This window comes from Cupressus sempervirens, chromosome 5 (genome assembly GCF_028749045.1).
Source record: "Cupressus sempervirens isolate cs-2001-9-10 chromosome 5, ASM2874904v1, whole genome shotgun sequence".
Classification (NCBI taxonomy): Eukaryota; Viridiplantae; Streptophyta; class Pinopsida; order Cupressales; family Cupressaceae; genus Cupressus; species Cupressus sempervirens.
Genome location: NC_143122.1, coordinates 887,961,657 through 887,986,248, shown reverse-complemented (window position 1 = coordinate 887,986,248; position 24,592 = coordinate 887,961,657). Strand labels below are relative to the sequence as shown.

General features: G+C 38.1%; 1 protein-coding gene across 1 annotated transcript in view; it reads right to left on the bottom strand.

Moving 5' to 3' along the window:
• Window positions 1–24,592, bottom strand: part of LOC149558774 (tRNA-thr(GGU) m(6)t(6)A37 methyltransferase) — a 191,012-nt gene that overhangs the window by 37,473 nt on the left and 128,947 nt on the right. Inside the window, exons 6-7 of the mRNA XM_089832844.1 lie at window positions 21,968–22,027; window positions 21,635–21,709 (exon numbers count right to left, since the gene is read on the bottom strand). Of these exons, the coding sequence (XP_089688970.1) occupies window positions 21,635–21,709; window positions 21,968–22,027 (135 nt within the window). The remainder of the gene's footprint in view (window positions 1–21,634; window positions 21,710–21,967; window positions 22,028–24,592) is intronic.

Genomic DNA, 24,592 nt, shown 5'->3' with positions numbered 1-24,592 from the left:
ATCAAAAGCCTTCAAAGGTTCATCCTAAAAATTCTTCTCAAACGAGGAAAGTTGAAATGGTCCTCGCTCTTCATCAAAGACAACATCATAACTAAAGATAAGATGATCAATGTCTATATCAATTAGTCAATACACCCTACGGTTGTCATTGTATCTTGTAAACATAAGCTTCTAACTCTTGGAATCTAACTTGGAGCATTGGGCATCTAGAATTTATACATATGCTAAAGAACCAAAAGCTTTTAGATGGTTGATCCTAGGTTTATGACCAATCAAGGCCTCCTTAGGAGTCTTCCTTTTCACAACATGTGTAGGAGCCCAATTAAGGAGAAATGTTGGAGTAAACATTGCTTCTGCCCAATATTTCTTAGGAATGTTTCTATGTTCCATCATTGATCTAGCTAGTTCTGTAAAGGTGCAGTTGTGACGTTCTACGTCATTTTGTTAAGGGGTGTATGGTGTGGTTAACTGATGTTTGATGTCATGTGTATCACAGAAAGTGGAGAAACCAATAGAAAAAACTCTCGCCATTAGCAGACCTAAGAGATATAATAGAAAAACAAAATTGGGTCTAGTAGGGCCTTAAATTTCTAAAATATAGTAAACACGTTTGATTTTTGTGTAAGAAAATACTCCCACATTTTATGACTAAAATTATGAAAAAAAGCAAAAAATACTTGCATCCACTAACAAGAGTATTCATTGGACCAGATACATCAATGTAGACAACCTGTAGTACCTTAGAGGTTCATCATAGATCACCATACTTGAACAGTGTCCTACACTGCTTCACAACCTAACAAGCTCCACACACTTGTTGATTCTGATTTTGAATTTCAGGTAGGCCATGTACTTAATCTTCCCCAACAAGCTGAGTAGGATACTCAATGTTCAGAGGACCATATTGTTCATACCAAACTGCTAATAGAAGATGATATTGTTGTAAAGGCATGCTCAAGAGAATCACTCGTATCTACAAGTCTTTATAGATCATGATCCTCAATGCCAACAAGTATAGTAGTGAATGTCGCACGATCAACAATTGAACACTTGTGTACACTAAATACCACATCACGCAGAGGAGGATGTTGCATGATCTGACTCACTATGAGTAAATTAAGTTTCATTCCACGAAAGTAGTATACATTAAGGAATATGATATTCGTGTCACCAAACTATATTTGAAAATTGCCCTTGGTGAAAACAGTATATTCTTTACCTCCTCCAAATATGACTAAAGCGATGTAGGGAGAAAATTCTAGAAACCAATTATATATGTGAGTGAAATGTTGAGCACCAGAATCTATATACTAGGCAGAAGATTTCACATGGTATGTAGGTCATTAAGCCATGAAGCGTAAAAGGAAGACTTATTTTGGTCTATGCGCTCGGCAACATTGGCCTTAGCTGAGACCCTCCCTTATTTAATTGTCCAAAAGCCAAAAGATTATGACAATTATTGAGCATACAACCATATTAAAGACAACCATCATGAGACTACATAGAGCACATCTGCTAAGATGACTGAGATTTTCCTTTATCCTTGTGAAAGAATTTGGCTCCAAAGACTTGCTCTGAGGAGGACGAAGTGGCACAGCTACAAAATTGTTGTTTCCAACAATCCTACCATAGGAGTTTGGTGCAAAACTCTAGAAATCTCATATCAACATTAGTCAAAGTAATGTTGAGAGTTTCTATAAGTACTCATAAGATTTAGGTAGATTCTTCAAGGTGATGACTACCATATCTTCTTCCTCTATTTTACAACCAATAGCTTCAAGTTGATCTCAAATGTCAATCTTTGAGAGATGCTCCTGCAAGGACATACGTTCATCCATCATGATTGAGAATAGTTGGTTCTTCAAGATGAACACTAAACACTTTTTGATGCCTCATGCAACTCTTTTATATGCTTCCATATATCTGATGTTTACTTGCTAGAAGGAATCTGAGGCAACTAGTAATTTGTGACAAAGAGCTTGAGAAGCATGACAACTTCTCAATTTTGATCATTGTGGTGGGAAAAGTCTGTGTTTACAAAGCAAGATCATTAAGGCAACGATATTCAAAGATTGCCAACATGCACTACTTCCAGATGTTACATTTTTTGTCATTGAATCTATGACTGCTTTCCAACATTATGTTGGTCAATGACACCATCTTTCATGTTTTCCAATGCACAGAAAATGATAAATCAAAGAAGAGACAATTGCCCAAAATCAAAAACACAAATCCCAATGCAGAAAATAGAGGCAAATGCATATACAAACTTCAAACACAAGTATGACTAGCACAGTATCTTAGAAAAAATTTGACTAACCCAAAAAAATCCAATGAAAACCTAGAAGAGCTCTCAAAAAACCCACAAGAAATTTGTAATCAGAACAAAACTCTTACAAGTATAGACTATGAGTCATAGAATTTGAAACAACTGGGGAAAAAAATGAAGACAACCCAACTGTGATTTCAAAAAATCCAATAGGAATATGTAAGCAAAACAATTTTTTTGACTTAAACTGAAGGGTCAAAACCAATGTTATAGGACTCGGCAAGTCCTTCAAAAACTTTGCAAAACCCAAGGCAAGGTAGCTTTCAAGAGGACAGTGGCCTCTTTCCTCGGCTCAATCAAGTCCTAGGCAACTTTCCTTAGACTCGACGAGGCTAGCGAGTCCTGCTGATTTGACTCTGCCATCAACCAATAACAAAAAAACTTCCAATATATATTTTTTTAGTTATTGGGTATGCATGCCATGTCTAAGACCTACAAAGGTCATTCTATCACTTGCAAACACAAACAAGAGAGAGAAGGCTTGAGAAAAGAGTATTAGGGTTCAAGAAATGAATTAGTAAATTGGTTGCCTCTCATATTGATTGCTGATTATTTGTGCCACTTTGTAGCTTGCATCTAAGCATTCAAAGGAGTTAAAAGAAGCTTTTGGAAGAGGCTTCTACAAACCTGAGTTGCATTTCCGTTTCGAGAGCAAATTTGAAAAGGTAAGTTACATTTCTTTGTGTTGTTTTGTAAAAAACTCTACATTCTTGAATCCTTTTTGTTTACATTTGTTTTTGTCTTTAAATTTGTTCCATTTTATGTTAATGGAACACTAGAAAAGTAAGCAGCCCTAGTGTTTGTAAATTTGATTTTCTGTATTGCAGATGCTTATTATTTTTTATTTATGATATATTGCAGCAGAAGCAATATCATATCTCAGCCTGAGAGTAGTGGATCTAGGCCTAAATATAACCCTGATGCTGACCTAGTTGCAGTATCAAAGGATAGTGCTTGAAAGCATGTCATCCATGGCCAAAAAAAATGTGTTGTTACATGTTGGCATTGTATGGTAACATATAACGGGGGAGGCATTAACAAATTGAAATATCACGTTGCACATATAGCAAGGCATAATGTTAAACCATGCAAGGCAGTATCTCAAGATGTCATACATGACATGTAAGCTCTTTTAGAGGCATCATGTCATAATGGAGAAAGAAGCCAAATTAAGAAATGGCATACATGGCTGAAAGTGTAGAGGGCTCAAGTTATCATTCTCCAATTAGACCTACTAGTACTACTGCTTCTGCGAGTGGGGAGCATTGGGCCTCAGATTCATAAGCAAAAATACACAATACATTCCATCTTTGTTCCACACACAACTCTAGGTGCACAATCATCGCTTTAGGGCATGGGTTGGAATAAGGAGAAGCATGAGCAAACAAAAATGGCACTTAACAACCACCCTCCATTTTATGCAGCAAAGTACTTATTATTTTATTTTTTAATTTGTATGTCTTACTTCTCTTGCTTTCTAGACTCAAGAATTTGTATGTCTTCTCTTACTAATAACTTTAGAAGTATACTTATTTGTGTCCTTACTGGTAAATTGCGATAGATGTTACTATTTGTAGTCTAGCATTCAAAGCCCCTAACGGTAAGGAGCTAAATGGTCCTATTTTGACCCGTTGACTAGCTAATGCAAAAGTTGAAGTTATGGAGCAACGTAAAGTATGGAGGTTGGAGTGATAGAAGTAATTGAACACTACTGAATTTTCTTGTCTCCTCATTAGGTTATTCAATATTGTACATAGAAAGATAGAAGTAAGTAGTAGATTGATCATGGTATTAAATTTCTTTATTTTTTCTCAAGTGCCACAGTGTTTTTTGAAACCAATTGATGCAAAACAACAAATTGTTGAGCATATTTGTGAGGTAATGAAGTGTTGAAGGAGGTGGGTGAGGAGTATATGGTGCAAATAGTCATAGATAATGCAGCAAATTATGTTGTTGTAGGCAAAATTCTTACGAAGAGGCACCGCCACTTGTTTTGGACCCCTTGTGTTGCTCATTCATTGACCTCATGTTGGAGGATCTTGGTAAACTTCCTTCGATAAAAACATGTGTAGAGCAAGGAAGAAATATTTGTAAATTCACATATAATCATGCTTGGGTACTCAACCTTATGAGGCAACACACAAAGCAATATGAGCTGAGATGGTGGATAGGGTTTTTTCTGAGAGTGGCTTTTGGCAACTGGCCAAGGAGATCGTAGCTGTAATTTTCCTTATTGTCCTTATTTCCATTTCATTTCATAATTTTTGTTAAACACTTGTTTATGTTCACTATTCATTTTTAAAAGCAAAACTTAAAACTAAAGCTTAATATTTCACCTTTCACAATGGTTGCAGTTCATAGAATCTTTTATTGTTCTCCTACGAATTGTGGATGTAGAGAAGTCCTCAATAAGATACATTTATGAGGGCATGGATAGGGTGAAAGAGACTATTCGAGCATTTTATGCAAGGAATCGAGATAAATATGGTTCCATATGGGATGTCATTGATAGGAAATGGCACAATCTACTTCACAGGCCTATAGATGCAGTTGCCCACATCCTTAATTCAACATACCAATTCAGCCCAAGTTTCAAGGTTGATGAACAGGTGTTGAGTGACCTCTATGACATTATAGAGAGAATGTCACCCAATGTAATAAGTGGAACACTTATAGTGCATGAGATAGAAATGTATAAGAAATAACCAAGAGACTTATTTGCATGAGTTATGCAAGAAAAACCGAAAAAGAGCTATTGCATCGGTAAAAATCTATAATTCCAAATTCTAAATTTTAATTCTATTACCTCTCTAGATTGATAAAGTCAATGTCGTAGAATTGATTTAAAATTTTCTTGTTTCAGATGTATGGTACTAAGGTGCCAAATCTACAAAGGATTTTAGTTTGTATTTTGAGCCATCCATCTAGTGCTTCAAGATGTGAACACAATTGGAATGTTCAAGCATATAAACTCAAAGAAACACATTAAGTTGGTAATGAAATAGTTGAATGATCCTGCATTTGTTCACTATAACCTTAGCCTTTGTCACAAAGAGATCTTGAGCACTGACACATCGACTACTATATTAGAGAAGGTTGATCCACAAGTAGGGTGGAACACAAAGATTATTGATCTTGTCTTCAATGATGAAGGCTTGGAGTGGGTTGATTAGGTGGATCAAAGGGCACAAGCAGTAGCGATGGCAGTGGAGGAGATTAGAGCACGAGGAGAACCAGTGCAAGAACTTGAGGCTGAGAGTGATGGATTCAACCCTAATGATGAGGATTATGAGGACAAGTATGATGAGGATGATCATGAGCATGTCATTGAGGTTTAGCCTCAGACAAAGAGAGAAATGATGGCTTTAGAGTCTTCCATGACCTGTCTTAGGCGTACTCATAGTAGGACCTAGTCTATTATGAGCCTTTATTTTGATATATGTTTTGAACTTTTGATTCTATAGATTGCATATTCTATCAATATTGTAGACATTTGACAGTGACACTATATTTCTATTATGTTATTTAGTTTAACTTTAACTAATTTTCTAGAGAAATTGTAATGTATACTTATGCAATCTATGCAAAGGTGTGTGTGTCCAAGGTAGCTTCTATTTATCTTAATTATTGTGTATTTGATGTTAATTGACTAAACAATGCATGTAAAAAACTTTAAATCTTTGAATTTCTTTTTTTTATTCCCCAGATTCGGACGTCAAGTCTAAATCAAGAGCCCGATATTGGCTTGTTGAGTCTAAGCCGAGTTTGAGTCCTGTAACATTGGTCAAACCTTAGTTGAAGTTGTAGAAACCCTAGACAGCCACGAACGAACCAGCAAGCTTTGTGCAAAGTCAAAACACGAGTTGGAGTGAGAACAGTTTGTTTGAAGGAGAAGGCAGTCCCATGTGTCATTGATAGCCAAAAAAGACCAAAAAATGGTCGTGTATGCAAAGAAAAATGGTGTTTGTAAAAAAGCTCCGATTGCATGCATTAAACTGGAAGCTACAAAAAAATAGAGAGGGTCTCGCCTTTTTGTTGGGAAGAACTAAGCTTGTCGAAGTTTTGTGGAGATATAGAAAACAATAAAAAATGATACCAAGAAAAAAGCATGAGCAGCAATAGCCACGTGGGTTGCAGAGAAATGAAGCATGAGTTTGTAAACCAAAAAATGATGCTCAAACATGTTTGCAAAGTACTAACAAACCAAAAAGAAAATTCAACCACGCCACAAAATGGAGCCCAAAAACCCTATGCAATTGCAGAAGAAAAACAAATCTCAAGCTGAAGAAATTAATTTTGAAAATTTAAGACAGTTTTAGAAGAGAAATAATAAATTTTTTTTAAAAATTAAGATGGTTTTGATACCATATTATTGGGAAGTAATTGGTAAATTATTTTTTGTATTAACAAATGATTGGAAAAATTATCATAAGGAATTTACAAGAATACAAAATTAGCAAGTTTCTAATAAGAAACTGAAGATCGTACAAATGATCTTATCTACATAATTTACTTATGATACATACATTACCATTAAATAGTAATAAAATAGTATTCTAATAACAATCACAACCATGTGGATATGAAGGAATAACAGGCATGCTATGAATAAGGAAGAATTTTACTAGCTGTGATGCCAATATTATCATTTTAACTATTGATTAGTTAAGAATATCACTATTGGCATAATCGATCTCTGAAAAGGAACATCAAGATAGAGATACACATGAACTAAAAGGTGTAATTATTATGAATAGATATGTCGGTTGAGTTAAAGCTTCATCAATAACTCAAGAGGTGTGATTACTAATAGTTATAAAAGATGACAAACATGAATAGACATGAGAAATGACTTATCATTACATCCTGGCAAGATATAACAAAATAATCTCACTTCAGGAATCATCTCATAGCCTTTTATTACTTATATATCCAATTTGGATCTGCTCACTTGCGCACTTCTCTTCTTTGCTATAGTAAGCTTCAAGTATATAATTGCAGAACAGAGACAACACCATTGATTGCAAGTATACAAAGTCTATATCAGAAACAACATGATTCTTTTAGTTGCAAGCATACAAGTAAAGATCTGAAAAAGCATGCCATCACTTAAGTTGATATCTTCACATTTGTATACTCATATTATTATATCAGACATGGCAAAGCATATTCCTATAAGAAATATCAAATCTTGTGCATTATCATAACGATAGATTAGAAACAGCATCATATCAGAGGCAACACTGTCGTTGGTAGAAATTGTGTAGCCGACTAGTTGATGTCGTCGGTAAAGATTGTGTAGTCGACGGGTAGATTAGCATTGTCATGTAGCTAACTGACCCCTTCGGGAAGGTTCGGTGGGAAGTATATATAGCCCATCTCAAGTCATTGTAAATCACTATTGTATGCACTATGTAACCACTTGGCTTATGCGAATAATCAAAGTAGTACTGATGTACTTGTTCTTTGTCTGTATGCATTGATCTATTTACCCATATGGTAAACATTTGGCATCGTTGCCTGATGGACCTGGAACGAAGGTAGAGGAATGCAGACTAATGCCAAATCAGCTTAACAAGGATAGAAATAAACTAAAGGGAAAAGATGGAATACGCATCGCACAAGAAAATTTAATTTTGGCACAACAGGACAAACTCAGACGGAGGTTTCAGCAAATTGCCGATGGATACCGAAGCACTAAGGAATTGTGGGAGGAGACTCGACCACAGGTGAAATTGCTGGAAGAAGCAAGGGAAGAATTTTCGAACCTGTATTCACCGAGGGAAGAGAATCTGCACGGAAGGGAATTAACTCGCATGGCTCGGAGTGCCAAGGGAGCACGAACATGGAGTGAACTATTTGTCCGCGATACACTTCCAAAACGGGAAGACCCTTATTCACCAAAGGACACAACTGTTGGAAATAAGAAAACCTGTAGGAGAGAGCGCCAGTGTAGGAGTACAGAGCGCCAGTGTGGGAGTATAGAGCGCCAGTGCGGGAGTGCAGAGCACCGATGTGGGAGTGCAGAGCGCCAATGTGGGAGTATAGAGCGTCGATGTGGGAGTGCAAAGCGTCGATGTGCGAATGCAGAACAGTGACGGTGTGGGAGTGCCGAACAGGGCCCATACACAATCAAGTACTAATAGTTGGACCGAAGGAAAAGTTGCCAAAGTTTGATGGTGATGGAACAGCTAATCCAATCCAACACTGTAAAACATGCGAAACAATTTGGAGGGCAAATGGCATAACAAATACAAATGAATGGGTCCGACAATTTTCGGCAACCCTAAGGGGGGTAGCAATTGATTGGTTCGCCGATACGGATCCTTAAAAATTAACCAATTGGGACAACGTTAAAAAGGAATTTACTGCTGAATTTCAATTGTTGTGGGATGACAATGAGATCATAGCACAGATACACAACACAAAGCAAGGGAAAAACGAAACAATCTGAGTGTATGCCAGAAATTAAAAGACTTAATAAACAAGATGGAAAGTAAGTCGACGAATGGGCTGCAAAAGAGATGGTTCATTGAAGAACTACGCCCCAAGTTACAGAAGAAAATGAAGATTGTGTTGCCATCGCCATACACTAAAGCATACAATTGAGCGATGAACTTGGAAAGTGAGCAGAAAATAAAGAAGAAGAAGAAGAGTAGCTCATTTGAGTCAGACGACGATGCGTCTTTAGAAGAAGAGAGCAGCGATAACGAAAAGGGCAGCAAGAAGGTCCGAGCTCTCCAGAAAGGTATGATCCGAATGATGAAAGAATTTAAGAACATGCAAAAAGAGACAAAGGGAAATGACCTTTGGTGCACGGAATGTAAGATGGAAGGACACACGAAAGGATAATGTCCAAAGTCCCAATTCTGTGAGATCTGCTAAATCATAGGACATTCCTTAAAAGAATGCTCATTCAACATGAAAACAAGAGGGCATTAGCAAGTAATCCTCACAAAGGAGGCTTCCGCGGCAGGAGGGAGCGGAAACACCAGCAACGAGGGTGCTACATCAGGAGGGTACAGAAATAATAGGTAAGGGCAAAACAACAACAATGCCAACAATAAAAATGGGGGCCGTACCAGAATTCAATACAATGCGAACGACCGCCCAATGGTACAATGTTGCGCATGCAATTTGTGGGGCAACTTTGTCCGACACTGTACAATGACAAATGCATTGAAGTTGTTATGCCGATGGTGCAATCCTAGACATCATGAGGATGCCAAGTGCCCGAAGTCAAGAGTGAATTTGATCACCATCGAGATAGAGGAAGAGGAGGTTCTGGCAATCACACAGAAACAAAAAAAACTATACCCCGACCCGACGAAAAAAAAGAAGAGACTAGAGAAAGCGCGGATGGAGATTGAGAAAGCGACACAGGCGGAAAAAGCACATTTGAGGGACACCACAGGTACCTCGACAAGGAACTGCACGAAACAGAACATCATACGGCAAATATTTCAAACTAAGGTATCCATCAAAATAAACGACTTGCTGCTCACAATGCCTCAGCTCCAATCGGCACTCACAAACATTGTTCCAACTGTTAAATTACCAAGATAACAAGGAAAGGAGAAAGAAAGGAGAGAAAGTCCAGAGGACCCGATGCTACTAGCCCTTACATCCAAACGGCATCTGACGGTCGTCAAAATGGAAATTCTGGGAATGGTTCTAACAGACACAATTGTGGACAGAGGGTCCGGCGTAAATGTGTTACTGGAGGATACCTAAAAGAGGTTGGGACAGCGAACATTGTGGCCAGCAACATTCCAGTTGCTAACAACGGACCAACACAGCATTAAACCTCTCGGTGTCCTTATGGCACAACCAGTGACGATTGGAACATAGCCATTCCTCCTTGACTTCATCATCATCCCGTTGAAAAGGAGAGGATACAACACCATTCTAAGCCAAGGATGGCTTATACAAGCAAAAGTTAAACATGATTGGAAGAACAATACACTATCACTAGAAAGCAAAGGACAAAAATTCATCATTGATTTACACACACAAATGGTGGGCGAAGAAGCTTTGTCATCAAATTCCAAGGAAGAGGATGAAGGGAAGTAGCGGATGGAACCAGATCAGGAAGGAATCCTACAGTTGGAAGAAGGATCAACGGACGATGATCTGGACTCGGTAAACAACCTTTTTTACTGGCAAATGGAGGACTACGAGCTATTTCGAAGTTGCAACATGCTCATGATAGAGGAAGGGCACAATGGAGATGAATTTCTAGAAGAATTCAAGGAAATAAAAGAGGAAGACACACCGTTGGATGAAACACCAATGCATAAATGCAATGAAGGGAAGTAGATAAAATATGATAAAGCCACGGTACAAACCATGAATTTGGAAGATGAAGTAGAACCAAAGAACATACTGGTGGGAGATAACTAGGATTCAGTACTAAAAGCAACGACGTTTAAAATATTCTTGGAATACAAAGATGTCTTTGCCTAGACATATAAGGATTTGAAAGAGTTCTATCGGAGCTGTGTGTTCACCGTATACCGCTGGTTGAAGGTGCAATACCTGTACGGAAGCGACCTTACAGGATGAATAAGAACTACACCGAGCGAGTTACATAGGAAATCAACCGAATGCTCGAGGTGGGTATTATTTTCAAGGTTCAGATAAGTGAATGGGTGTCGCCCATAGTAATCTGACAGAAGAAGGATACCACCTAGATCCAGATATGTGTCGATTTCAGATGCCTCAATGCAGTAACAATCAAGGATCCCTTCCCGATACCATTCATAGACAGCATATTAGAGGAGGTAGCCGGACATGAAATCTACTCATTTATGGATAGGTTCTCGGGGTATAATCAACTTTGCATAGCAGAAGAGGACAAGCTGAAAACAACATTTGTGGTAGAAGATGGGGTGTACGCATACAACTAGATGCCATACGGCCTATGCAATGCGCTAGCTACATTTTAGCAAATCATACTGCACATATTCGACAAGATATCTATCAAAAACTTCAAGGTGTTCATGGATGACTGGTCTGTATTCAGCACTGAGGACAAACATCTAGCGGCGTTGAGCGAATACATGGAAAGATGTCGAAGGGTGTGTCTCGCTTTGAACCCGAAGAAATGCAGATTCATTGTCCCGTAGGGAAGATTGCTTGGACATATAGTCTGTAAGGAAGGATTGAAAACAAATTTAGACAAAGTCAGAGTCATAATGGAAATGCAGGTATCCACAAATGTAATGGAAGCAAAGTCATTCCTCGGACACATAGGCTATTATAGAAGATTTATCAAAAATTTTGCCAAAGTATCATACCCACTAGACAGGTTAACATGCAAAAGGGAACCGTTCAAATGGGATAAAGAACAAGATGAGGGGTTTGAAGGGTTGAAAGTACAGTTGGCCACAACACCTATATTGGCGTACCCAGATTGGAACAAGGAGTTTCATGTTCACGTGGATACATCCAACTATGCAATCGGAGCAACTTTGGCACAAACAAGCAGCCACGGGTTAGATTGCCCGGTATATTTTGCCAGTCGACTACTATTTAAGGCAGAGAAAAATTACAGTACAACGGAACGGGAGGCATTGGGAATGGTCTACGCAGTGTAGAAGTTTCGACATTACTTGTTGGCGACACCGTTCGTATTCTATGTGGATCACCAGGCTCTATTGTACCTGATGAATAAATCTGTCATCCAAGAATTAGCCGGTGGTTACTTTTGCTACAGGAATTCACCTTCAAAATCATTGTACGAGCCGGGAAGAAACATGTCAGCACAGACCATCTGTCACAAATTAAAACAAGTGAACCAGTGGATGGAGGTGTGAATGATGATTTCCCTGATGCACAGCTATTTCAAATTGCAGTACTGCCAAAATGGTACGCGAGTATTGGGGAGTACCTGTCCACGGGACAGCCACCGAGGGAGATGCCAAAGAATGAAAGACGAAAATTGGTATTAAGAAGCCGTACATTTCAATTGAATAATGGATTACTATACAAAATGGGGTCGGATCACATCCTACGCAGTGTGTGTTCGAGGAGGAAATACCGAAAGTATTTAAGGAAGCGCATGAGGGACCAGCAAGAGGACGTATTGGACACGACACCACGGCAAGGAAGATACTACTAGCAGGACTATGGTGGCCAATAGTGTACAACGACACACGGGAATGGGTCGTCGGTTGTGACACTTGCCAAAGGGTCAAGAAGTCACTGAAGAGAGACTTCATAAAGCTTAACCCCTCACACGCACAGGAACTCTTCGAAAGATGGGGATTGGACTTTATTGGACCTCTGAAGGTGAGCAAAACTAGAAGGTGCCGATACATTATCGTAGCGACGAAGTTCCTAACCAAGTGGGTGGAGGCACGCACACTACCGAACAACTTTGCAGTAAGCACAGCAAGATTTATTTATGAACAAATTATAACCAGGTATGGGATTCCATTACAGTTGACAAGTGATAGGGGAGGACACTTTGTTAACCATGTTATCTGACTGCTCACTGCTGAATTCAAGATCTATCATTCATTATCGAGCCTATACTACCCAAGAGAAAACGGACAAGCTGAGGCTATGAACAAGATGCTGGTATCAATTATCTACAAGTCTTGTGCAGTTGAAGGTGAAGACTGGGAGGAAAAAATGCCCACTGCCCTTTGGGCATACCACACGGTGTACAAGGTGACAACACGACACACACCGTTCCAGTTGATGTTCGGGCAAGAAGCAGTGGTACCAGCAGAGTTCATGATACCAAGCCTGAGGATCATGCTGGAAAATAAGTTGGGCGACATGGCAAGCCTGAGGGAAAGGTCGCATAATCTGAACAAGCTCGAGGAGAAGCAATTACTGGCACAATAGGCCACGGAGGTGACACAGAACAAGTGCAAAGTGTGGCATGATAAACACTTGAAACTGAACAAGTTTCAACCAAGATAGTTGGTTTTGATGCATGATGGACGAAACAAAATCAACCCAGGCAAGTTTAAAGTCAAGTGGATCGAGTCATACCAGATTCGGGGGGTAGGTGATAATGGAGCAATAAAGTTGTGGACTTTAGACAGACAAGAAGTACCTGAGGCAGTCAACGGTGCGAAGCTAAAGATGTACCATGGTAGAATGATCCACTCGTCGTCAGAGGACGAAACTCAAAGGGAGAATTAGATGTATATGGTAGAGGAAAAAATATTACAAAAAAAAGAAAACAAAGAAAAAGAGATGACTCGACTTGAAGGATGGCCATGGACACCTGTCCCGCGGACAAGGTGTTCCACAGGGCAGCTCCGCGGACACTTGTCCTACGGACAGGGTGTTTCGCGGGCTGTTCTGCAGATAACTTCCCCACTAGCATGGTTCCACGAGCGGCCTATTTTCCCCCCCAGCGTCTAACATTTCTCCTGCGGACTTTCAGAGTTTACCTCTGTTCTCTCACGGACGACATTATTCCCACGTGTAAAATTCTTTAGACCGCAGACAGCATTAGCAATCGAGAAAACTAGGAACCGAAGGTGCGAAGGAGATACCACCCGCCCTCATTGTAGTTCATCCCCTTAACAAAGTTGTCGTGGTTGTAATTGGCCCAAATCTTCACATCTTTAGCTTTGGAGAAAGACAGCACTACTGTTTGCCACGATATTACCAAGGGTCCTGTACTCATTGACTCCATATGATCAATATAGTTTGATAGGAAAGAAGATTTCTTTGCTTCTGTTGGAGATGACAAGCTTGTTAATATATGGCACTGCGTTAAATCCATTCGTTCTGAAGAGAGGGTGAGTGAGATCAGCTGATTGGGTTTGTTCGTGATAAAGAGTTGTGATTCCTCTCTTCTCCACTAGGGCTTGGTTGAATCCCTTCTATCTTAACCGTGTTAGGTGAAACACCTTCTGTTTTAACTTTGATAGTTGCATCATCTACACTAATGGTCTTGAATGCCTCTTCATATTGGTCAATTGGGTGACCCCATATGCCTGTGCTCAATCAAAGCCACTTAGGTAACCCGCGGGTTATTTTTCCTGCGGCATAAACTCTAATTCTCCCATGGAGGTGTTTATCTCGGCAAATGAGAACACGGAGGAGTAATATCATTTTCATTGTGTATCTTATACAACAAAAGACCGTGGAAAAGTAAGTAATCTTCCAGCCATAGTTGAAAGGGAACCATCGGGGAAAGAAACAAGCAACATATATATATATATATATATATATATATATATATATATTGAGGCATATTATCTGCACAAAGGCAAAAGCAACAGGAACCCTACATTATAAAGGTCAAGAAAGAGGCCATTATTATGGAATCTGCAGAGAAATGAAAGCAGTGGATGAACTAGCTAAAGACAAGTATGAAAAAGAATGCCAAAGTCTTGGCTTTTGGAGTTCGAGTTGTAGGGCCATCAACATCCGCCAGTAAAAAGCAAAAGTTAAGGGTTGAACTCTCTCACTGCACAATTAAATTTGAAGGGCTCAATGGCAGTGAATGTTGGAAATGGTGGCAAGAGACTCCGGACACAGAGGTAATTAAACAAATTCTAGTGCGAGCACAAGTGCATTGGGCCATACAGCTTCCAATGTTTTCCATTCAATTATTTGGATCAATTTTGCAAACCATGATAGAATCTTTCAATAGACAAAGTAGAACCAGCACATTTCTGTACAAGAAGCATTGCATTACAGTTTCCTTTAAACCGAAGGATTTCACTAAGGTTTTTGGTATCCCTGGCCAAGGAGGACAGAGAGTGGAAATCAAGAACCACAAGCTATCGCAGGAATGGAAAGAATATTGGGTGAAGTTAGTAGGCCGTGATCTTACACCTAAAGAAATGGAATCAGTGGTCAAGGGTGCCAAATGCAGAGGTCTTCGACGAGATTTTATTCGGGAGGGCCATTGGAGATGCATCATGGATGTCATCGAGAGCAAGTTGACAGGGGCAAGTCAGGTGTCGGATATAGCTTTGCCACAGATTGTATTCATGAACGGCATCATGAATGGCACAGTGTACGATTGGGCTACGGTCCTCGCTGATAGGATGGAGGAGTTCATGACACTTCAGTACCTGACGTTCTTCATGCCGCACCATGCCATTTGCCTGTTTCTAGAGGCAGCCATTAATCATATACCAATGGATGATTTTGAGGTTCCACCACAAGGAAAGTTGGTGCCAGGAGAGCCTTCAATATTCTATTGACAACATTTGGACACGGGTGGAACAGCAATGGGGCAAAAGAAGGTATTCCAAGGATTGGAGGATTACGGGGACACAGACAGTGGATGGAAGGACACTTCAGAGAGCAGTGGGGTTGAGTACAAGGAAGAGAATACTTCTGTAGAATTTGGCAGTGAACCAATAGTTAGCGAGTCCACATTTTTCACCTCGCCATAGTTGCCAACTTTGGTGCACTTATCCACCACCAGTTCACACATTCCTCCATTTGGCCAGTGTCATGCACTGGTCGTTATGACTCCACCGATAGTGGTAGATGTTGTCCCATGGACAGTGGCAGATGTCCCACAAGCAGTGGCAGATTTTGTCCCACAGATGACGACAAATGTTGCACCGGCGGCCACTACAAAGGTTTCTTTTCTGATGGCCGTGGCGGATGTTGTTTCTCCTATGGCCACGACCGAGGGCATGCCTTCCCAGGATTGTATGCCTAACCCTGTTGCACCAGCAAAGTCAGCCCCAGAGTTGGTAGAGTTGTCAGTGCTAGAGCCTGAACCGCAAGTTCGGTTGGATGTGATTGGCTATGATACGGTGGTCACTATTTCATCTTTCTTGTTGACGAGGGCACAATTAGCACAGCCAGTACAGCAAGAGGAGAGCATCGAGCCAGCACAGACAGAGCAGCCCGAGAGAATGGAAGTGATGGATAGAGCGAGCGCATTTCTACGGCAGCAGTTCCAACTCATTCTTGCAGAGGTCAGACCGTCCATTCAATCCCCAAGACATGGAGGAGTCTCCCCAGGACCAACACCCGTATCGAAAACACAGGAGGTGGCAGTTCCACAGTCCAAGGATGCGCCCAAGAAGGAGGAGGCGGCACCAGATGTGGACATGGTTACCGCAAGAGTGGTGAAGATGAGTAGTGATGGGAACTAGACCATGGACGATATGGCAACGGAGGATTATGGGTCAGATGAGGATAGATGCAGAGACTACCTCAGAGCCATGCGAGTTGCACTGAACAAGGGACACACCATTGCTTTGCAGGCTTTGACTCAATGGAAAGAGTTGCATTTGGTTCGGGCTTATATCAGGGGGGTTTGTCTAGAACGGTTTCGTTCGTGTTTTGAGGACAGGGAATGGCCAGCAGTTGAGACACCTAAGATGTTGGCGGATTGGGCCACCGAACAGCCCCACTCCAATGGAGAAGCTGGCGCACAAGATAGTAGGATTGTACAAAGAAGCCTATTATGCTCGCAGGCATGCGGAGGCAGACAGGGCAGCGGACAAGGTCACAGCTGAGAGGTCTCTGGCAGTAGAGATGGAGGTTAGAGAAAAGGTAAATGCGGATTTGGTCAGCCAACAAGCAGCGTGGGCAGTGAAGCTTGCAGCACTTTTGCGAGATAAGGAAGCAGCTGAGCAGGAATTGTAGTTAGTGAAGATCCAAACTATGGACGCAGCGCTTCTTCTAAATGGAGCCGTAGAGGTTAATACACGGATTCAGAAGGATTTGAGCATCTAGATGGATCAAGTCTATGAATTGCGTCGGCAATAGCATTCTTCAGGATCACAGCCTCATCTCTAGTGTATATTCCTTCTATATTATATTTTGTGCTCTCATATTTTTGTTAGTTTTGAAGTTGCCAAGAGACGACTTTTCTTTTTGGAAGCATGATGTCGTTGGTAGAAATTATGTAGCCGACGGGTTGATGTCGTCGGTAAAGATTGTGTAGCCCACGGGTAGATTAGCATTGTCATGTAGCTGACTCATGCCTTCGGAAAGGTTCAGTGGGAAGTATATATACCCCATCTCAAATCATTGTAAATCACTATTGTATGCACTATGTAATCTCTTGGCTTATGCGAATAATCAAAGGAGTACTGCTGTTCTTGTTCTTTGTCTGTATGCATTGATCTATTTACCCATACAGTGAACAAACACATCCTATATCACTATAACTGTTGGGATATCATATTCTGTAGCATACTTCGTATTGATAAAATAGAGATTGCTAATAGTCATATTGACATATATAAATCTATATCATATTGCATATAAATTGTTGACTAGATCTAAAAATAATAATATCATTGCTTAGTTCAAGTGCAAAAATTAGATAGAGTAAGTTGAAGTAATTGTTCCGATATTCAAGATATCCTTAAAGGGAACATCACAATGTCTTTGCATCTGAAATTAGAACTTTGATTGCATAACGTTTTGATCTCAAATTTATGAAGTTACATCCAACCCAATCTTCTGAGATCCAAATCAAGAGCTCCATACCTACAAATTGTTTGGGCCTTCAACCACACACTAGTATATCCATGTTTTGGGTGTTCACATAGGCAATATGTTTCAACTCTATGTGTACTGTCAAGTCCATATAATTTTATAGTTTTCAAAAGAAACTGAAATATTCCTATATTAGAATTTCTTTATTTTAAATTGCTGAATTTTGGTAGAGTTTTGTTGACAAGTCCAAGTTAGCTTGTCATGCTGATCTTGTTGAGTTCAAAAAGATTTTCTATGAAGCAATGCACGTAAAAGCGTTTCATGACATGTTCAACTCCAGTTTTCTGTTCATATAAGAATCACAACATTCATATACAATGAAATGGCAGGATGTGTCAAATGGTTCATGGATACAACCATAAGCAAAATGAAATGAACGATTTATTGGTAGAGTGTTGTTGGCAAGTCCAAGTTAGCTCGTTATGTTGATCTTGTTGAGTTCAAACAGATCTTCTCCAATGTAATGTGTGTGTGCATGAAAGAAAAAGATTTCCTTGTCATGTTTAACTCCAATTTTGTATTCATGAAAGAATCACTTCATTCAAGTGAAATGGAAGGATGTGTCAAAGGTTCTAGGATACAATCATAAGAAAAAAGGAATGCATAACAAGAATAGTTTAAGAACATTATCTATGGAAACAATGGAGTTCATTATTTATTGTCATCATGTGATTGTTTAAGAAAGCTAATGCGATAGTATTTTTCAATGTTTAACCATGATCTTCTATTAATCTTCCTAAGAGAAGTTACTTGTTAGCGTGAAGGCTCTCTTTTAGTAACAATGTGATTTTGAATAATTAATTGTTGATGTTTTGTAGCTTCTCTTGGATAAACTATAGCATTCGCATATATATATATATATATAAGAGGATGCTGCATTTGAAAAGCACACAACAAAACATAATGGCAGTGCTTTTACATTTGCAGTGATCAAAATTGAAAACCAACATGGTATCAGAGCCAAGTTACAAATGTGGCAAATGTGTGTACTGGCATCCAGATCGATTTATCTTTGTTGTCATGTATGTTGTTGCAGGCATTAGACTCGTATCACTTTCAGATGTGGGGTGGGCAGTACGTTAAATTCCTTTGAAAACAATCAAACTTGACGATGTGTATAGCAATTACGTTTTCCGGAGACTGGAATACTGTGTATGTTTCTTCTGAAATGTGCAATCACAACAATGTTTTTGTAGTGAAACATAACAGACATCATTGGTGTAGAGAATATCGTTCTTTTAAGGCATGCATACTAGGTGTAAAACACAATAACAGTCATTTTTGAAGAGGGAATTAACTATTGACAACTATGACAGAAAAAAATTGACTTCAAAATTTTTCATATTTAGCAAATAACCTGAGGAACAAATCAATATCGAGGAAGAATACTAAATCAACCGTGATATAGTTGAGTTAGCACCCAAAATATTTTCTCTTCTGTAGCACTTCATATATCCAATCTGCTATACGTAGAAGACTAAGTCAGAAAGATGCAGACGGTATTTCTGAAAGCCAAGATCATTGTGACATGATTCGAATTGCAAACATCTGTATGTAGTATTAGGGAGCTATTAACAATCGACTCTAAGTCAAAATTAAATGATCATTTGGGGTGCTAAGTCTTGGGTGGAAGGAAGATCTGAAAGACCTGAGAGCACGACATCACATACTTGCACGATAATTAGATCATTGCCTCCTGTGAGATGTTTGACATCCTCATTGATATTTGGCAGAGATTTTGTATCCACAAATTTTATATTGTAGCTCACTCATCAAAACTTGTGGTAACTTTGAATAATAATATACATGTGACATCCCAAGGAACCAATATATAAGTGTAATTTTGCTAAACACATCAAATTGCATAGTTATGAGTTGGACTCGATGCATCAATGGCAATAAATTATATATTGCAGTGTTGATTCAAAGTAGTCAGATAGGAAGAAAAGGAGAACATAGAAATGGAGAAGATAGGCGCAAGGCAATCAAGTTCTGACCAACAGAGAAATACCCAAAAAAAATCCAACCCTCTATACAACATCCATATTGATTGTGATTATGCCGACATTGAGTAAATACTGTCAGTTTTATTCATATCAAAGAAACACGAGTTTGTACAAGACTAAGTAATATTATAGTCAATGGAAAGATCTACCATGTCACAAGGAGTAACTAGTATAAGTCATGACTGAGTGTGACTAAGGAGTAAATTATAATGATATGGAGATATATACTATGTTTGATGGGAGTGAAGCAAAATGAGATATCAACCAAAAACATCTCATCTAAAATCAATCCAAAGGAGATTCATGATTGTGACATCATTCTTTAATTACAAGAGATAAGTATTTTCTGATTATTATATCTTGAGAACTATCTTTATCCATAGTTAATCTCTTATTTGCATTTCTATGCGTAGTATAAGAGCTATGTGCCTTGATATTTTCCCACTGAATGTTAGTGCAGGAAGAGGGAGACTAAAATTCAGAGGGAGCCTAACATTTCATTAGAGGCAACCTTGTATGAGAGGGAGCAGATAGAGGATGTGATTCAATCAACCTTTGGTAATCTTGATCATATTGATTCGGAGAAGTAAACCATGTTGAGATGGATTCTCCAGTGATCAGTAAATTGTTGAAATCAAGAGGACTATGATTCATGAATATACCTCGTGAATGTGATTTTAATGGGTCTACACCCTCTATAGATCATGAGGAAGTGACAATCTTACAATAACTTAATTTTGCAAAAGTTATTGAAAGATGACGATCTTACAATAACTTAATTTTCTATTATGATGGATATCTTATGAAGTCTATGCAGATCATAACAGATTATACTTTGCATGTGCATATACCTTATAAACATTTTTTGAGTACATGGTGAATGTTATGCAAATTGATGTTCTCAGAGGCCATTTACATAGAGTACTTGGTGAATGTCATGCGGCTTAATGTTCTGGAAGGCCATACTCACAAAGTACTTGGTGAATATCATGCGACTTGATGTTTTGGAAGGCCATTACTTACAGTACTTGGTGAATATCGTGCATCTCAACATTTTGGAAGGCCATTACTCAAAAGAGTATTTGGAGAATATCATTGATATTCTGAGAAACCAATATTCATGATATCATAGGTGATATTAAACATTTTTTGAGTAATTGGTGACTATAATGAATTTTGGGAGACCAATACTCATGATATCAGATGTGATATCAAAACTTTTTTGAGTAGTTGGCAAATATCGAATGTCGATATTCTTCGAGACCAATACTCATGATATCAGATGTGATATCAAACCTTATATGAGTATTTGGTGAATATCACGTGTTGATATTCAAGAAGACCAATGCTCTTGATATCAAATGTGATATCAAAATGTTGAATATCTTATGATCAAAGATATTTGTATACTACATTGATGTAATATATGGTCATGTGTTTATCCTCCCTAGCTAAGAGGGAGTGTTAATGTTCCATAGCTTCACTCAGATAAACTATAGCATATATGTGTGTGTGTGTGTGTGTGTGTGTGTGTGTGTGTTAATGAACAGACATGTATGTTCTTTACTCACTCTCATACATATATAAGAGGATGTTGCATTTGAAAAACACATACCAAAACATAATGGCAGTGTTATTACATTTGCAGCAATTGAAAACCAACATTAATAACTTATTTCAAGTTATAACTAGAATAGTAAATCTTAGTAATTAAGGAATAAAAATGTGGAAATGTAAAATAAATATTGTATCCAATAAAGTCTGTCATCAAGTGTAGAGTATAAGAGATTATGCAAAAATGTTGCATAAACTATACAGTGAAAGAAGATGAAATAGAATATACCTTTACCCAATTTGGAACCATAGCTCCACCAACATTATCACAATATGGTAGATATGGTTTAACATCAAGCACAGGCTGCAAAAAGTAATTGACCTCATCAATGTCTATCCTAGGAACATTCCTATATATTTATCATTTATCCTTAAAAGAGTAAAATGGCAATCATGCATCTCAGTACCAAAATAAAAGGTCTTGTTCCCTGAGCAATTCACTTCCAAATGTTTTCATTTATACTAAAAAGAGTGACATAAGTCTATGCATTGAAAAATAAAGTAATTTTCCTAACCAAATCATCTTCAATTTTGTATTAAAGACATAGTCAAAAGTTGTTACCGTCCCATCAACCAGATCAACACCCGAGAGCAACACCATACGGCCGTGTACAGCTTCTACCTAGCAATACATTGTAAGTCAATGTACTATCCATAAGGCTGATATATTGCATTTTTATTGTCTTCTTCACAAATGCAAACGGTGCAAGAGAATACATACAGCCAACAACCAAGTGTAGATGAAAATAAAACTGCACCATAAAGAAAAATTAATTAAACAAAGGAAAAGTAGAATGCATAATGTATCTCTTTCTCAGGAAAGACATTCTCTACTTGCTTCATTGTCTAACAAGAAATATGAATTATAGTTTACAAAAACATATATATATATATATATAGTAAACAATTGTCCATGGTAAATATGGAGAATATCACATGACTTATAAGCTAGACAGTTAGACTGTTTAATGAGTTGCACAGATTGCTGGATATCCATGATGATTTGAGTTTCAGATATTGCAAACTTCATGAATTCTATATTTAATTTGCATTAGTTGTTCTTATTGTCTATTTCTGCTTAAGTTTAAAGAAGAATTTAGTGCAAATTATTATAATATATTATTACACAAAATATTTGTATAGATGCCTTCATTGTTAGAGATTGTAGATGTGATAGAGACCTTTATCTCTGGGCATTATTATCATTATGGTTACCTTCAGCTGAAAAGGAAACTTATGTTTAAATTGTAATATTAAATAAAAAGTCATGTGTCATTCAACATGCATTGAGGCATCAAAATATGAAGAGTTGATATTAAAATAAAGAGTTATTGAAGAGACCTTTGGTTTGTATGAGAAGAGTCTCTCTTTATGTTATTTATATCACATCAAGCAAAAGGCATTATTCACTTGAATTTCATTATGAATAAAATGATCTTTTGTTGTGTGTGGCTGGGTTTTTCTCTTCATTCTCAGCGAGTTTTCGCAAGATATTTCTATATGTCTCTTGCATTTTTTTTTTTGGCTATTCGTTACTGTTATTTATCTAATATCTGGGTTAAAAACAAACATGGATCAGAGCCTAGTTAGATAACAATAGTATAAAAAAGTTTAAATTATGGATCGCTACAAGTCAAATCTTCCTGTGTTGTTTGTCCTTCTTTCTATTGGTTTCCACTGTTGCTGTCGTTTTGTGTTCTTATCTTGGATTTATCGTCAATGCTTAAATTCAAATCAGTCATTTTTTATTATTATATCTTTCAATTTAATTTTCTTAGCATATGCTATTGTGGCAGTTCTGATGATTTTGTCTTCTATAAGCATATTATATCATGCCTATATTTCTGGGGAGAGCAGGTTTTTAAAATGGGATCCCCATCATTTATCTTTGTTGAAAGTTTGGGTGATAGTTTTTTTTCTCTATGCTTATTCATATATGCGCTTGCATCCGCTCATCTATTTTTGTTTAACTGTTCCCCTCTTCTCTTGAAAGATCTATTTGGAATTAAGGATCTGACGGAGGTTGAAAAAGAATATTGTCTTTGTTTCTTGGTATTTTTCAGTTAGATGTTTTGTTTTCACCCATTCGATCTTCATCCTTGTCACTTGAGCTATTCATAGTGTAATCCAGATGTTTTGCCGAGCTGTTTCATTTTCTTTTGGCATTATCTTTCATGGAAAATTTTTTGTAGAGTTGAGTATGTTGAGATATTGTTTCTTTGAAGTCAATCTATCATATAGAAGGCAGTACCGTTAATTCTCCGATTTTGTATGGTTGTTTTAACCATCTCTTTTCTTTTCATTGTGTGTAATTCTATTGGCGGACCCAATAACAGCGTATGTCTCTCTGTCATTTTTTAAGGAAGATTTTCCTAGATGCTATTTTTGTTTTTGTAACTGTTAATGCTTGTTCTATTTTCATTTCCTTCATCTTCGGCTTGCATGCGTGTGTTGTATTTCAATGTAAATTATTGTATCAGAGGTTTAGTTCAATGCAAATTGTTCAGCTCCAGCCCTAGGTTGTGAAGGAATTCTATCCTAACATTATTCGTCATGAAGTAGAACCAAGATCTTATAACAAAGAATTGCATGTACAAAGACCTAATATTTCCCCAAACTCTTGTGGGTAGGCAAGACCTCATTCTAAAACTATAACAAAAATACCAGAAGTGGCGATTCGAAAACATAGAGTGCAACAGGTATTCACAGAATCCGAGAGAGAGACAGGAATGAAAATCGACAAATATGGTTCAAACAAGTTTACAGCTATATCGAATGCTACCTAATGAGTTTGCACAACGGTTGTATGGTCAAGAACCGAATCGCCTTCTGGAGTAATTATTTCATTTCTGTCATTTACTAAATGCCTAGTTCATGTTAAAGTTTGTAGCTGAAATAGAGATCTTTATATCTCAAAATTTGGACGTTAATATCGTTATTGTCATCTTCAGCTGAAAAGGACACTTAAGTTTAATTTGTAATATTAAATGTAAATGACATGTGTCATTCACATGCATTAAGGCATGAATATTCTTAGAGTTATAATTAATTATAGGAGTTATGAGAATCTCAAGAGACCTTCAGTTATAATGTGAAGGGTCTCTCCTATTGTTATATATTCGCATCAAGCAAATAATATTTTTGTTGCATGGTTGGGTTTTCCCAAGATATTTCTAGTGCTAATTGT